This window comes from Bos javanicus, chromosome 21 (genome assembly GCF_032452875.1).
Source record: "Bos javanicus breed banteng chromosome 21, ARS-OSU_banteng_1.0, whole genome shotgun sequence".
NCBI lineage: Eukaryota > Metazoa > Chordata > Mammalia > Artiodactyla > Bovidae > Bos > Bos javanicus.
In genome coordinates, this window is record NC_083888.1 from 15,915,399 (window position 1) to 15,932,733 (window position 17,335).

At 45.8% G+C, this 17,335-nt stretch overlaps 1 protein-coding gene across 12 annotated transcripts in view; it reads left to right on the forward strand.

Moving 5' to 3' along the window:
• AKAP13 (A-kinase anchoring protein 13) overlaps positions 1–17,335 on the forward strand; it is a 324,322-nt gene that overhangs the window by 127,950 nt on the left and 179,037 nt on the right. For all 12 annotated transcript variants that reach the window (XM_061394329.1, XM_061394319.1, XM_061394321.1 and 9 more), the window contains exon 4: positions 9,891–10,187. In XM_061394329.1, the coding sequence (XP_061250313.1) occupies positions 9,891–10,187 (297 nt within the window). The remainder of the gene's footprint in view (positions 1–9,890; positions 10,188–17,335) is intronic.

Sequence of the window (17,335 nt, forward strand, 5' to 3'; positions counted from 1 at the left end):
AAGTAAAGCTGTCTTTGTGCTAATTAACACTAGACAAAAAAAAGTTTTATAGTATAATACTACATTCAAAATACCTATGAAATTGATTAGTTTAAGAATATAATTTGCTGTGAAACATACGTCTAAAGACAAAAGGTGTTGCCTTTGTAATAAATAAAAATAAAATACCTCTATTCTTTTCTCTTCACATAAAACAAATCCAACCCCAAATCCCATTTTAACAAAACAGTGATTCTCCTTGTGGGATGAGGTCGAGATATTTTCTTTCAAAGGCTGTAGGATGAGTAAGTAATATAAAGAAATCTGATACCTGCTGAGGGTAATTCCAGGGGTTATGAGGTGCTTTCCTGTGCTCACTTTTATTAATTGAATGTGAAGATAGACCAAGCAAGCAGTAACTGCAGGATGGAAAATAAGACAGGGTATTCAGTAGGTGAAGCCTTGTGAAGGGCTTTGGTGCAGAATCTGTCATGACATGAAATCCCAGCATCGCCCCTCATGTCTGTCATTTACTTTTAGAATTCACAGCGAAGGTTCTTGTTTGACAGGAAAATAGCAAACATTCCTTGACCCAGGATTTGACTCAGCTCTTTGGTATCTTTCCTTTCTTTCTCACTTATCAAGGGAAGTTTCTATATAAAGCAAATTTGTTATTGAAAGGAAAGAGAAAAGTACATCTACCATGATCAGAAGTCCTAGGGGGCTTAATTAAAAATCTTTGCTTACAGCCGAGGTCTCAACAGGTAGCCTGCAGTGAAACTACCGTATCTCTCAGTTCCTGTGAACCAAGGCTCTGTTTCTGGCAGTAGATGTCCAGAGGTCTCCAAATCAAATAACACTTGAGAAGAAGTTCCAGGCTTTTATCTGGCCCCATCAGAGATGCCCTCGCTTTCTGCCAAAGTAATCAGTAACTTTTTCACTGGACTCTAAGTCTCCCTATCCTAAAATACTACTACAAGGCTATCTCTAGACAGACGTGATTTTATATTTTAAAAGACTTAAATTACTGTCCAATGCTAATCAGTGTACATGGCTACTTTTGGGGAGGGCCAGGTGAAGGTGTCCAGGTGAAATGCCTGTGTGGACCCTGCACCCTCTTGAGCTATTATGGACACGGCACTGGGATGGAGTTCATGCATCACAGTGGGGCTAGTATCCTCCCAGAGGGGTGAGAATTGGTTCTTAGGTGGTTTAAAAAAAAATTTTTTTTTTAACTCTTTTTCCAAAAAAAAAAATAATGACTTTGTTTGCTTATTTATTTATTTTTGGCTGTGCTGGGTCTTTGTTGCCACAAAGACTTTCTCTAGTTGCAGTGAGTGGGGGCTACTCTTGTTGTGGGGTGCAGACTCAGCAGCTGTAGCACACAGGCTCAGTTGATCTGCTGCACGTGGAGTCTTCCTGGACCAGGGATGGAGCCCACATCTCCTGCATCAGCAGGCGGCTTCTTTACCACTGAACCACCAGGAGAGCGCCCACTTCCCCGATCTCACTCTTCACATATAAAGCCCAGATATAACATACAAATGTATGGGATGTCTGTAGTATTAAAATTTCATGGGGTGGGGATGTCAAACAGAGAGAAATGTTTAGAAAAGCTGCTTGGGATATGTCAGTGACTAAAAGATTGAGCATACTGCCTTGGAGTAATAAGGTAGATTATAGTCCACCAGATTTTTAGTGTCAGTTCGGCCCTTTCTCCTCCCAAATGTACATGATTGCTGTGCCTGCTGTTTCTCCCTCTCCTTAACTGCTTCTCTACATACATACAGAGAGCTTTGGTACCTTTATGCACATCTACTGTTAGACCACTGAAAACTAGCAGTAGGTACATACTTTAGCAAATAGTCCTCTCTCCTGTTAGAGTGTGGGTCTGAAGATCAAAAATTTCCTTTAACTGTGTAGCCACTCCAGAGGGAAGAAAAAGACACCAGAATTTCAAATCCTTTGCCAAACTGAAGTGGTAAAGTGTATTCTTTTTGTCTTCTCCACCACTGACTGCGAATGCAGACTTTGTCATAGGAAACGGCTGAGGCGCTCTGGGCTTGGCTTGCCCAGCAAGCACTTCCAGGGTTCCCTTTTGTTGGCGCGCAGGCAAAACAAAGTCCCGATTGTTTCATCCTCAAAAGAGAAGGCCCGGATGGGATGTGTGCCACTTTTAGCCTACTAGGAAATGAAGTAATTGTTGGGTCATGCTTAAGCACTTTTGTTTATCTGTAGCACCATTTTGTTGTCATGGATATAGGTGCTTCTTACAGTGATAAGGAGCCTGCGGAAAAGCTCGCTGACCTCAGGAGCACAACACCTCCTGACCTCTGAGCACAAAAAAAGGATTAGATGCTTTTAAGAGGACCACGAGCAGTTAAATTTTTGTCTCCCGCTCAGGTGCTCCCGGTTGTATGGGAGCACATACATTCTTCCCCCTTTATATTTTCAGTTCTCCAGTGTGTCAGGGGTAGCATTTAGCTCAGAAGCTGTGTTGGGCTTATGTGGAATCTCTTGGTACAGTAATAGAGATCTGTTTGCCTTGAGTCACCTGAGTAGGAGCATTTTAAGGAGAGTGAAAAGCTGGCTTAAAACTCAACATTCAAAAAATGACAATCATGGCATCTGATCCCATCACTTCGTGGCAAATAGATGGGGAAACAATGGAAACTGTGACAGATTTTATTTTCTCGGGCTCCAAAATCACTACAGCCGGTGACTGCAGCCATGAAATTAAAAGATGCTTGCTCCTTGGAAGAAAAGATATGACGAACCTAGACAGCATATTAAAAAGCAGAGACATTACTTTGCTGACAAAGATCCCTCTAATCAAAGCTGTAGTTTTTCCAGTGGTCATGTATGGATGTGAAAGTTGCACTATAAAGAAAGCTGAGTGCTGAAGAATTGATGCTTTTGAACTGTGGTGTTGGAAAAGACTCCTTGAGAGTCCCTTGGACTGCAAGGAGATCAAACCAGTCAGTCCTAAAGTAAATCAACCCTGAATATTCATTGGAAAGGCTGATGCTGAAGCTGAAGCTCTAATATTTTGGCCCCCTGATGCAAAGAGTCAACTCACTGGAAAAGACCCTGATCCTGGGAAAGATTGAGGGCAGGAGGAGAAGGGGATGGCAGAGGATGAGATGGTTGGATGGAATCACTGACTCAACAGACCTGAATTTGAACAAACTCCTGGAGATAGTGAGGGACAGGGAAGCCTGGTATGCTATAATTCATGGAGTTGCAAAGAGTTGGATACAAATTGGGGACTGAACAACAACAATAGCTGATAATATTAAAATAATTTTAACTACCAGTAGTAGTAGACACCTGTTTCTGTAAGGTGCTTGCTGTGAATATGGCCATCTCAAACCTGATACTTTCTGACTCTCCCCCTAGTTGTTAGTCTACTTCATGACCTCTTAGAATTCACTCAGTAACGGTCAGACCTCTCCCAGCCCATGATTTATCCCATACTTCTGATGTAAAACTTATCAGACCTGATTGTGTTATATTCAGAAGTCAGTGTCAAAAAAAAAAAAAATGGAATTGAGGTTTAGGCCTTGTTTCTTTAACAGTCTGTCTCTCTTCTTCCCCTCTTTCAATTCTCTGGAGGTCTTTGCCTCAGAAGGGTCTCAGTGGAATTTCCAGTACTTTCCCCTCTTTAAAAGGACTTGTGGTTTTCTTTCCTCTCTCAGTTACCAGGAACTTGAGTGGAAGGAGAAACGCCATGGAACTAGCTGAAAACCTTGTTACTCTTCCTTATGCTGCAGCTTCTGTTTTCATGTAAAAAGGAGTTAAATTGTGGTCATTATGTCAGACTGGATATGGTTTCCCATCCCATCCCTTCTTTGGCCATGAAGATGTAGGCATTGTTAATACCTTGTATTTTGTGTGTACAAAGGCAGTCCTAAGTTAATGGCCCCAGAAAACAGTTGAGTCTTTAGAGCTAATTTGTGGTAGTAAGATATTTTATGTGGGTAGATGTAGTGATTTCAGTTTTATTAATGGGTCCGTATTATCATATAACCTTTGCTTTTGAAAAAAATTTTTTTAATATATATGTACCTTACCTGAAAGGTCATAGGGATAAAAACCAGTTCTGTGAACTCACATCATGTGAAAACATGATGTGAGAGGGTAGCCTTGTCAGCCTTGCAGGGTGGTTTTCCAGATGTAGGGGAGGCCCTTGGTTCGTGCTCAGTAGTAACACTGCCAATTGACTGAAAGTTTAACAAAGACTGTGCCAGGACCCCTCCGTTCTCCAGTCTTCTTTTAACCCTCGAAGCCTATAATCATACGAAACAGATTCCAGATATATGGCACATTGTACTTAGCATGATTCAGAGTTTCTCCTTCAGATTGTGAATTCATATCTGAAGGGGGAATATCAGGCACGCGGTTGGATGACTTCTGAATGTCTGTCTCGGGGCCTTTTCTGACATTCCGCCGCCCCTGGTACACGGTTTTGTTTTAGTTCCACAGAGCAGACCATAGTGTGTCCATCCACCTTCTAACAGCTAAAGCAGCAGAGAGAATTAGGGTGCTTCTGCTGCCGAGCTCACGCGTGCGTGCGCGTGTGGACACACACACACACCCGTAAACTGCGCATGCACGCACACACACACACACCCTTAAACCTTGTATTTCTGCCCCCTTTGTTGTCCCCACCCTATTAGCCAAGTAAACAGTCGTTTTGGCAGTTTTAGATTTCTGTGCAGATACATTAGTTCTGCACTTTGCAGTTTTGGATTACGTGGGTATTGCTTCACCACGGCCTTTGGCTGTGAGTGTGTGTGCGTGCGCGTGTGCACACGCGTGTGCCTGTGCAGGGGAGTGTGAGATGAAGCTGAAGATCTGGACGGTGGCCTGCGCCTGTGTTTATGCAGGAGGTGACTTCACAGAGCAGTGCTGATGTTCACAGTAGTGGCCGTGTGACACCTGGCTCCCAGGTGTCCCGGACGCCTCTGCCCAGGCTTGGGGAAGGAGATGGGTAAGAAAGATGGGTGGGGCAGTGGGTATTATTACTGTAGGTTAGGTTAGTGTAAGATCTCTCCTAAGAGTGTATTTAAGTTTTGAAGGTAGAATTCAATTTGGATCCCACATTATTCATGTGCTCACCATTGAACTGTGAAACCTCAAATTTCAGCTTTTATTGACATTCATTCAGTTACCTCGAAGGACTGTCAGGAGTTTTAAAATGAGCTTTGTTGTTGTTCTCTAGTCACTGAGTCTTGTCCAAATCTGTTGTCACCCACTGCCCTGCCAGCCTTCTCTGTTGATGGGATTTTCCAGGCAAGAATACTGCAGTGGGTTGCCATTTCCTTCTCCAGGGGATCTTCCCAACCCAGGGATCAAACCCGTATCTCCTGCATTGGCAGGTGGATCCTTTTACCGCTGAGCCACCAGGGAAGCATATGTATGTACATACAGCCTATGTGTATATGTTCATACATAGCCTATGTGTGTGTGTATTATATGTATGTGTGTGTATATATATGTGCACACACACACACACACATATAACCGTTCTCTTTCAAAAAGAAAAATAACCTTGAAGGGCTAAGCGTGAGCCCCCTGGGAAGCCCTGAATAAACGGGAAATGCTCTCATTACTGGTGAGATTCGTGAGTGAGAACCATCACATTGTTTGGGTCCAGTTGCTTCTCAGTATCTGCAGGGCGCTGGGTTCCAGGAGCCCCACAGACCCCAGGATCCACAGGTGCTCTGGTCCCTTCGTCCACCCTCTGTGTCCGTGGTTCCATCAGCCAACCATGGATCGTAAATATAGTAGCACATATGTGGGGAAAAAATCCACATTATCAGTGCACCCGTGCAGTTCAAACCTGTCTTGTTAAAGGGTCAGTTATAGTTATTCTGACTGAAATAGGTATTGTCCGTCTAATTTGGAAATGAGGCTGTGTGTATGTTATTTGGGGTGATAAGTATTAAAGAATTTGAGAGGAGTCTTCTAAATAATAGGTCTTCACTTTGCAGATGAGGGTACGCTCTAGATTTAAAAGTGTTAGCGAGCTTGTCACTTTCCTCAGACCACACAGTCTAGGAAGTAAGAAACTAGGTTTGAACCTGGGTCTGTCCTCTCACGAAGCCTCTAGAAGTAGCCTGATTAGTAATCTTACTGACACTGTCTCTTACAGTAATTATTCCATCCTTTGGACTCTGCTTCCATTTTTATGTTTTTGAAACCATTTCCTACTCCTGGAACCTGAGTTTCTCTCTCCCCGCCTTCTGCCTGGTGAAACCCACAGACTCGTACAGCTGGAGGAAACATAGCGCCTACAGAGGCTGCCCCTCACACTGTACGTGAGGCCTGGAGAAGCAGAGATGCTCTGAGGTCAGGCAACTTAGGAGTCTCAGCCAGGATTTGAACGTGGAGTCTTCCATACTTTCCCACTGGTTCTTCCATGGTAGCACCGTTTCCTCTTTAAACCTTCTTGTCTCAGTGTAGGTGTAGGGGCAGACGTGAGAACAAGGAAACTTGGGTTCAGATTATGATTCTACCACTGGTAGGAGCTTTAGAACTTTGGAGCAGATATTTAACCTTTTTGTGCCTTGATTTCCTTGTCTGACAAATGGGGATTATAGTAGTACTGCTGCTTAGAGGGTTGTGGTGAGGGTTAAATGGGCTGTTATTTGGAAAGCACTGAGAATGGTGCCTGGAACAGAGATTATTGGTGATAGCGATAATTACTATCAGTATTATTAGTGATAGAGGCAGGAAGGAAGGATGCGGCCCGACTGAGCATCTCGAGTGTTGAGGGCTACAGTGAAGAACCTCTGGGGTTGAGAGTTGGGAGCAGGACCCCTATCAGAAGAGTCCAGGGTTTAAGACTTCACCTTCCCATGCAGGGGGATCCCTGGTCCCTGAGTTAAGACCCCACATGCCTCACAGCCAAAGACCCAAAACATAAACAGCAGAAGTAACAGTGTAACAGACTCAATAAAGACTTTACAAATGGGGGAGGGGAAAGGGGGAGGTCCTTAGCTGCAGAAGTCACGGTACAACAAATTCAATAAAGACACATGCAGGGGTGGGGTGGTGGGGGAGGTCCTTAGCTGCCAGCTTTCACCCACGTGTGACATTGTGAAGTGCACTGGTCCGCTCCCTTGAGTGGCATGGTTTGTGTTTCTTTAAACCTCTGGAGGGCTTAGATCCCTGTGGTTAGCTGCTGCTGCTGGGGGGTGGGTATGTGTGTGGATGTGGATGTGGGTGTGTGTTCAGCTTCTACTCACAGAGTCCTGAGCTTGGTGGACGTCCAGATAGATGTTAGTGATTTTTTCCCCTCTGACTAGGGATTGAGTCTGGACCTGAGCAGTGAAAGCACCGCCTCCTAACCACTGGCCCATCAGGGAACCCCCCAGATGTTAGTCGTTAAATGTAACACAACAGTTTTGAAGAAGTATTTTCTGCCAGGAGAACCACCCAAACCTTAACTACCTGAACCAGCTGATTTGTTCCTGCTGAAGTTGTCTTATATAATTAGGCTGGCTGCCCTGCAAAGAAAGATGAATATTTTTCCCCCTAATTTCATTTTGTGTAATAGATGTATATATTCAGCGTATTTGTTGAATTGAAATGCATATCTGAGTATACATACAGAGCCAGGCCCATGCGGGCAGAGGATGCTTGATTCCCACAGCCTTTCTAGAAGGAATTCAGCTGGGAAGGCATTGGGAGCAACTGGTGGAGTTATGCATTTGTATGGAGACTGATTTCCGGGGTTTGTGAGCCTGTTCCTCTGGCTTTAATAGGCATACTGGCCTGTCATTCCAGGTATAGGGTGGGCTCCTTGCAGACAGGGGCGTAACTGTCACTGTTATTCTTTATTTGTAAGCGATGCTTTACAGAACTCTCACACCATGATGTTTAGCATCAGACCTGATAGATTCTGCTTCATGGTTGTGTGAATCTGGGCAGTTTATCTCTTGAAGTCTCAGTTTTCTCATCTATAACGTGAGGACAGTACACACCATATAAATTTGTTGTGTTGAGAAAATGACACATCAGATGCCTGGTGTGTCATAGGTTCTTGGTTAGTCAGTATTTGTTCCCATCTTTAGATTACACACCAGTGAGAGACTTTTCATCACAAAGGAAAGCCTTTAAAGAGGCTCCTGGGGGGAAAGGGACTTCCTTGGTGGCTCAGATGGTGAAGAATCTGCCTGCAATGCCAGGAGACCCAGGTTCGATCCCTGGGTTGGGAAGATCCCCTGCAGAAGGGAATGGCAACCCTCTCCAGTGTTCTTGCTTGGAGAATCCCATGGACAGAGGGGCCTGATGGGCTACAGTCCATGGGGTCACAAAGAGTCGTACATGACTAAGCGACTAACACACACACCGTGGGGGTGGGGGGAAGTCTGTAGAATATCGATTTACTTCTCTCGTTGGTCACATGGGGAAGAAAAATGATTGTTTTCTCTTTCAAAGACAGCAGAAAGCTTAGTTTGCTCTGCCGGGTGGGAAGCCTCTGTTGGTTGTGCCTGTGGTCTGCGGAGTGGCACTCAGGGACCCTCCAGCTCATCCAGAAGCCAGGATGGGCTCTGCATGTGGGTGGTCTCTGGGAGCCTGGCCCTCAGGTGCCTGCAGTTCCTCAGGCAGCGCGCCAGGGGGCGCAGCTCACTCAGAAACACCAACTCCAGTTTATTTTCTCATCAGAAAGATATTTATGGAAGAAATGATGATGTTAGGAGCATAGTTCCAACCAGCTGAGATCAGTGCCTGAAGGTGGAGGAAAAGTGTGTTTTGATGAATACATTCCGCATCTTGGAAATGCATAACGTTGCTGAAAACCCCAGGGAGATCTGACTTTCCAGGAATGCCTCCCTGCGGGAACAGTGCTCACACCTTCCCGGTCTAGACACCAGTGGAGCTCCCTCGGGTGGCAGGTAGCTTGCTGCCTGACGTCAGAGCTCATGCATTCTCTGCCCCTCTGGGCAGTGGGCACCGTGGTCTCTGGCCCTGGCATTGCATCATCCCTGTGCAAACCGGGCGATTTCTTTGAAGTTCTCTTTGCATTACAGGAAAGAATGGGCATCTCAGAGCAAAAGTTATTTCCTCTGCCTTGAATTGCTTCATAATAGTGAGGTGAAATCAGGTCATGTGCTTGGTGCCTGCTCAGTCGCTTCAGTCGTGTCTGACTCTTTGCCATCTTATGGACCGTGCCCTGCCAGGCTCTGTCAGTGGGGTACTGGGGCCTCAGTCCAGTTCCTGCCGGGTGACCCGTGGAAGTGACTTTTTCCCTGCTGGGTTTCCAGATCCAGGGCTGCTCAGGAGCCTTCCCACTGGACGCTAGGCCTCATCGCAAGGTCCTTGAGCTTTCATTCTTTAATTTGTTCAAGTTGAACAAATTAGTGTATATTGAGATTTTCAGAGACTGTTAATGCCAAACATTATACTGCCAGCATGGTGGCAACTGGAATACAAAATTAACCTGTTATTTGGTAGGGGAACCAGGGCTTTCCAGGTGGCTCCGGGGAAGCACCTGCCTGCCAATGCAGGAGACAGGGAGACGCGGATTCAGTCTCTAGGTTGGGAAGATCCCCTGGAGAAGGTAATGGCCACTCACTCCAGTATTGTTGCCTGGAGAAATCTCATGGACAGAGAAGCCTGGTGAGCTACAGTCCATGGGGTCGCAGACAATCAGACATGACTGATCGACGGAACAACAACAGGGGAACCAATTGATATTTGCAACTAGCACTTGTGAAAAATGAATTAAGAGATGGAGTTTTGTGAAGTGTGGAAGATTGCTGGCAGAGCTTGGGGGAAGGAGGGGGTTCCTTTCAGGAGGGGGAATGTGTATGTCATGCAGGAAGAGCTGATTGCCGCCGCTGCCCTGTCTTTCAGGAGGAGGGCTCTGATCTGTCTCCCTGCTGCCTGTGTCTCCTTAGGTCATGACTGCTGCGAGACAGTGAAGGTGCTGCTCTGCGCTTCCAAAGAGGGCCTGCCTGTGTTCGTGGTGGCGGAAGAGGACTTCCAGTTCATCCAGGACGAGGCCTATGATGCAGCCCAGTTCCTGGCCACCAGTGCTGGCAACCAGCAGGCCCTGAACTTCACCCGTTTCCTGGATCGCTCAGGACCCCCGTCCTCGGACGTGAACTCCCTTGATGAGAAAGTTGCCCTGGCCTTCAGGCACCTGAAGCTGCCAGCGGAGTGGAATGTGTTGGGGACAGACGCAACTTCACACGGTAAGGACCTCGGATGACCCGCAGCCTTTGAGCTTGGGATTCTTTGTTTTTGGATGGGGCTGCTTTCCTTTGGGGATGCTCCTCCCGTCTCCACGGTGGCTGCATAGACTGTGCCATTACAGGAGCAGAGTGGCCTCAGTGGCGCCTCTCCTGGGTCCTCCTGCCGAGTTGTCAGGCCCGTTCTTGTCGGGAAATGACCCCACAGAGGGCTCACTCAGAGCGGCAGCTGTCAGAGTAGCTGGTGGCTTGATGCCCTTCCGTGGCCCGGACTTCACACTTGATCTCCTGTGTGTAGAGAGAGGCCCGTCCTTCATGAGGAGGGCAGCAGAGGAACGTTTGACACTTCTTTCTAAAGATCAAAGACAGGATTTTCATTATTGTATTCTCAAGGTGTCTAGGGATTCCATGAGGCTGGAAGAAGGAAAAGACAGGGAGGGGCACGCAGGGGAGCTAACCAAGGCCTGGAGCGCCCACCCCACAAGTTTGTAACCAGAGTGCCCTCACTCTGGTCTATTTCATCTGCTCGGGACTCCACTTTTTAAAAAGCAGTGAAGTAGTAGGTATCTATATATGTTCCTCTTTTTCTGACAGGGGATTTCCTGTGTCATTATTCTTGTGGTAAATGACACCTGTTAGATGTTGTGAATGTTTATGTGTGTAAACACACACACACACACACACACATCTGATGAAGCAGCATATACCTGGAGTCCAGTGAACAGCGTCATCTTTCCCTCCTGAGTGCAGATCTAATGGAAAGATTTATGAGTTATGCAAAGATCAGAGCGTTTGCTTTGTTCCTAACAGAAACTGAATGGAAAGGCTGACATCAGTCCACTTGCCGGAAGGGGTTGCTTATCCTCTCGACTCTTATCTCTGGAAGAACAGGACAGTCACAGGACTGCCCTGGAGTGTTCCTGACTTTGGTTATTGTGTTATGAAGGGGTCGCCCAGAAGGCCCCAGCCCCGCCCCCGCCCCCGCAGGCAGACCCTGACTGAGGAGGAGTGCCCAGCGGGGCTGATCCGGGACAGCGCTCGGTTCCCCACTCTCTAGACCCACCAGATAGCTGTGTTCTTCTCATGGAGGAAGGGCAGCGAGGTTTTGCTAGCTTTAGTTCTCTTAGACCCACTGAATTTAACCACTGGGGCGGTGACCAGCTGCAGGAAGAGACCCCCACTGTCAGGGGCTTCCTGTCAAGACAAGACTGGGCACTCCTGCCAGGTGAAATGCAAAAGGAACCTTGGATGCTCAAATGAAGGGAAAAAGCATTTATCCTTTTTCTTTTTAACATAGTGCCTAAGAAACCTCTGCATTACTGAGATCTAGAGATCAGAAGATTTGCCATTATACAGGACAGTGGGCACTTTTCCAGAAACCTAATGTTCAGACATTTCTAGCTCCTCCTATCCCACCCCCCCATATTGATTTGTTTGTTTGTTTGTTTGTTGATTGATTGATTGCTCTGGGCCTTCATCATCTTGTGTGGGCTTTCCCTACTTGCGATGAGGGGGCCACTCTTCGTTGTGGTGTGTGGGCTTCTCTGCGGTGGCTTCTCGCTGCGGTGGTTCCTCTCACTGCAGTGGCATCTCTTACTGCAGAGCACGGGCTTAGATAAGCTTCAGTCGTTGCCGCATGCAAGCTCACTGGTTGTGGCTCACAGGCTTAGTTGCTCCGGCATGTGGAATCGTCCCAGATCAGGGATCAAACCCCCACCCCTGCATTGGCAGGAGGATTTTTCTCCAGTGCTCCACCAGGGAATTCCACTCCTGCGGTTTCTGTGTTGTGATTGGAATGATTATTCTGGTTGCCATTCATAAATCAGTATCAAGAAGGGTTGCATTAGTTATTTATGGGGCATAAAGTTGTTTTGTGTGGTTTTGCTTTGTCTTGTTTAAAGAAGGCACAGGAATTGGATAGTTTGTTCATGTCACCTGGTTAGAAAGAACTGTAGGAAAAGCACAGGTCTGAGACGTTAGACATATATCCTTCTCTTCTCTGGGTCTTAGCATCTTTGTCTTTAATAGGAAGCTTTCCAGATTTAGTATTTTTATGGTCTTCCGTGTACTTCTTAAGTTTCTGTTGTACAGGAAGGCTAACTCAAATTTGGGCACTTAAGGAAATGCCTGAAAACCACAGTAAGGCGCTGTTGCACATTTTCAGGATGGCCAGGTGCTCGTGAGGACACACAACCGCATCACAGACCTTGCTGGAAGAGAGCCGCCCCAGCAAACGGTTTGCGGTCTCCTATGAAGTTAGATTTATTATGTGACCTAGCATTCCCACTTTTTGCTCTATGTCCTAGAAAAATGAAAAGTTACATTTACTTAAGAAATCTTTGCCCTAATATACCTGTAGCAGCATTATTTACAATCACCCCAAGCTAGAAACAACCCAGATCTCCCTCACTGTACACACAGACTGTGGTACGCCCATGCGATGGAATACTACTCAGCCATAAAAAGGAGTAATCTGTTGACATGCACATGAACCTGAATGCGTTTTAAATGTATTGCACTAAGAAGTCAGATTCCAAAGTTACTCTGTGACTCAATTTATATGATTCTCTAGAAAGGGCCCTGGAGAAGGGAATGGCAACCCACTCCAGTATTCTTGCCTGGAGAATCCCATGGACAGAGGAGAGCCTGGTGGGCTACAGTCCAAGGGGTCACAAAGAGGCTGACACAACTGAGCAGCTTTCACTCACTCACTCACTAGAAAGAGCAAAATTGTAGGGACAGAAAATAGTAGTTTCCAGGGGCTTGAAGTAGGGGAAAGGTCTGACCACAAAGGGGTGTCCTGGGGAAATTCTTTGGGTGTTGGATGGTTGTGTGTCTTGGTGGTAATCCTGGAAATCCTAGAGATTTCCATGGACAGAGGAGCCTGGCAGGTGATGGTCAGTGGGGGTTGCAGAAGAGTCAACTAAACAACAAACAAAGCGTCAATAACAGGTCCTTGCTTATTGTTGGGTGGTGGTGGGTTGAGTCGCTCAGTGGGTCCAACTCTTTCTGATCTTGTGGGCTGTAGCCCACCAGGCTCCTCTGTCCCTGAGATTTCCCAGGCAAGAATACTGGAGCCATTCACTTCTCCAGGGGATCTTCCTGACCCAGGGATGGAACCTGGGTCTCCTGCACATCTCCTGCATGCAGGTGGATTCTTTACTGCTTGAGCCACCAGGGAATGGGGACAAATGCAAAGAAGCAGTCTGCTTAGGGCAGAGAGTTGCACATCAGATGCTTTTTGAAAGATGTTTAAAGGAAGAAGGTAAGTCAGCTTGGTGCCTGGGGTAATCACGCAGCTAAATAGAGCACTTGTTACATAACAGCACTGCTTCCTGTTGAAAGCTGGGTGTTTACAGGTGTTCCAGCCTGATACTTATACAAAGAAGTGAGGGAGGATTTATGGTTAATCCTCCCACTCTAATCGTTTAGATGCATTGCTTTTTAACTTTTAAGGCTCAGGTCACTAACTCCTTTGGAAATAGCTCCGATTTTTCTGGACAGAAAAATACACATAGGAACCTGCCTGCAAAATTTTACATATTGTTTCAGGAGTCAATCTCCCTGAACCACAGGCATTAAGAACATGACATTAAGAACTCTTGGCTTTAGCAGGGAACTCAAACCCGGGGCTCTGTAACAACCTAGAGGGGTGCGATGGGGAGGGAGGTTCTAGTGGGAGGGGACATATATGTATACCTATGGCTGATTCCTGTTGATGTTTGGCAGAAGCCAACACAATACTATAAAGCAATTATCCTTCAATTGAAAATAAATTAAAAAACAATAAAAGAACTCTTGGCTTAGGCTTGATATTATGAAGTGGAAAAAGCATAGGTTGCAGGGTCAATTTGTTAACATCCTGGCTTCATTGCTAGAGTGTGTGCAGAATATTTAATCTCTCTGTTTCTCAATTTCTTCATCTGTAAAACGGAGGAAAATATATCCTGGAGTATGTGTTAGTTTGTAGGCTTTTAAAAAATTTATTGTTATTAAACTTTTTTTTTTTTATTTTTGGCTGCGCTGGGCTCCCTAGCTGTGGCATCTGGGCTCTAAAGCACGCAGGTTCGGTATTGCAATGTGCAGGCTTCTGCAGTTGCAGAGCTTTGGCTTAGTTCCCCGGCAGCATATAGGATCCTGGTTCCCCAACTGGGGATTGAATTCATGTTCCCTGCACTGCAGGGTGGATTCTTAACCAGTGGACCAGCAGGAAAGTTCCAGGCTCTTCATTTTTAGCGTGCCATGACCAGTATCTAGTAACCTTTTGGACAAGACAGTGATGAGCTCTGATGTGGGAAAGCAGCATGTTCTATAAAAGGACTTTAAAAAAAAAAAAAAAAAAAAACCTCTTTGGAGCAGAATGAGATTTTTTTTGAGCTTATTTCTAGAGTCTTTCCTTACCCATACATCATCAGGAGGGAGTTTGTCCTCTTTATCCTCCTCAGTGTTCTTTACTTCCTAGTTACATGAAGCACTGGACTTTTTTTTGCCTTAGTTCTGCCTTAAAGGCAAATAATACGGGTTCATGTGGGTGGAGGGTGAATGGTGGGGTGGGAGTATCTTCCCTCTGAGCTACCAAGTTTCACTGAGTTGTCTCAGGTTTTCAGCACCTGTGGTTAGTGAAAGGGTGAACTAAGATGGTTTTTCCCCTGAAAGACCCTCGTACAGTAGCAGTCAGCATAATTTGCTGGTAACAGAAGGTGGGCCTCGAAAGCCCTGCTCTGAAGAAAGCAAAGAGGAGCAAGGTCCTGGGGGAAGCCTACCTTCTTATTTAGTCGTGGTGTTGTATAACTAACCGGGAAGATCTGATCATCTCTGGGGTGGAGAGAAGGGTGAGCCAGGTTTCAGCCAGTTTGCACTAAACTTGTGTTCTCAGTTCTTTGTATCTGGTGTTTGGTTAGTGAAACCACAACGGTAATCATTTGGGGTTTTAATTCCCATACCTTTTCCAGATTGCTTGATAGCTTTCCATGGAAATTTTTCCTTAGCTGCTCTCACTAGACTTTTTGTATGCTTTCACCTATTCATAGCTGCTAAAAAAGAAAATAAGCAAAGATATTTTATAATATATAATAATAATCTATAGGATTGACTCCAAGACAGGTGTTACCTCATTATGGAGCACTTTAGCTCCAAAAGGTTTTATTGCCTCTCAAACCTTGATTCCATTACAAGGTCATGCGTGGCGTTTTTCCAAGTGCCCATTTCTCGCATGGGCCTGCTGCTGCCCATCCCCACTAGGCATGAGAATTCCTGCATCACCCTGGACCTGAGGTTTATTTGAGGAGACCAGAACAGTAGGAAGAATGGAGATTTTGGAGTCTCCCAGATACACATTTAAAGGGCACTGCGAGCAGGCTGGCTCCAGCGGTAGGAAAAGCACATGTAGCCTTGGATTACCGTTTTGTTCACAGAAGTCGGGACCCTTTGCTTAGACAGAAAAGCTGATGACTTGAAAAGGTGCAGCCGTCTCTCACGAGGCACAGCCCCTTTCTCTGCCGAGCTGAGTGTGAGGGAGGCTTCCAGCACATGAGTAGATAGGAAGCAAGACACTTCCTCCTGCCTTCTCCATGGGAAGCTGGGCCCAGGCCCACAGACCTATATTTTTTTTTCCAGTTGAAAATAGTTGAACAGGAAAATCAACCAACCAGCGTAAGGCCCTTGAAGTAACTGAAACAGAAAGGGAATGGAAGAGGGTCATGAGTATTCAGATGGTGGCCTCTCTAATTTTCATTAAGAAACCAAGAAAATTCAGAAGAGGTTTTTCATTTGCCCTTTAAGAGATTGAAGAAGTCAGACCCATTATAAAATCAGAGAAGGAAGCTATGAGGGAGAAAAACATACAAGTTTAATGATTGTGTTAATCAGGGTTGCCCAGAGAACCAGAACCAGTAGGAAGATGATTTCAGGGAATGGCTTGCACAGTTGTGGAGATTTAGCTAAGCAAGTCCAAAATTTGGAGGGCGAGAGTAGAAGAGAAGATCGGGGCAAGCTGAAACCCACCAGCGTGAGCCAAGGCTGTCCTCCCTGGACAGGAGGGGAAGTCCCACGCTGGATGGACTGCACGGCCACAGGCTGACACCGTCCTCTTCTGGCAGGGTTTCTTCTCTGTCCAGGGGAATCTCAGCTCTGTCATTAAAGCCTTCCAGCTGGTTTGGTTAGGCCTTCCCAAATTAGCTAGGATAATCTTCCTTATTAAATCAACTGATTAGGCTCTTCAATTACATCTGCAGAAAAGCCATCACAATGAGGGCAAAGATGGAAGGGAGTTGTCTTAAATGATGCAAGGACAACCAGAATGCCATAGCATAATTAAATTCAGATTGGGGACAAAGGACCCAATTGACATCATAGGAAATGCAGTTAGTGATCTGAATAGCAAAGTTGAGCAGCTCTCCCAGTTACAGAGAAAACACAAAGATCGCAAGAGAGAAAACAGAACAGAGGTCAATTCCAAATTGTAGATCTTCTGGATTTTAAACTGAGATGAAGGGAACAAAAGCAATGATGAAACTGTGTGTTAGATAAGAAAAATTACTTTTGGAGGAAAACAAGAGAAGGTGCTTCTTAAGCTACAGCATGAGAATGCTTGTGTGGTTTTTTTTTTCTTTTTTTTTTTTTTAACAAAAAGAGATGGGATAGAGTAACGGAGAGGGATTGGTTTCTAGACTCAAGACAGAAGCATCTTCAGATCTTGCTGATTTTTGCTGTGGGCAGTTATTAACCTGTCTTCATCCGCGGAAAGAGGATAACGAGGCCTTATAGGGTTATTGTGAGAATGGAAAGAGTGAATACAAAGCACCTAGCCCAGTGCATGGCATTGAGCAGCCTTCACCAGATATTACTATTCTTATTACCTGTTGACTGCAAAGAGGGGGCGGCCTAAAAGCAGACGTGGCACCTGCTCCTAAGGACTGTAGGATGAGATTTGGGGTCCCCCCAGGTGCCGGAATCGGGATGCCAGCTTCAAGCAGGTGTATTGTCTTGTTATTGGAACTCTGCCTTTTGAAGGCTGAGGTGACTCAGAGCACATGAGGGATGAGAAAGACTGGGGGTGCAGAGGAACTGCTTTAAGGAGGTGCCATCTAGTGAGGCCGGATTAACCAGTCTGTAAAAAATCATTGAGTTCCCTGGCAGTGCCTTACTCACTT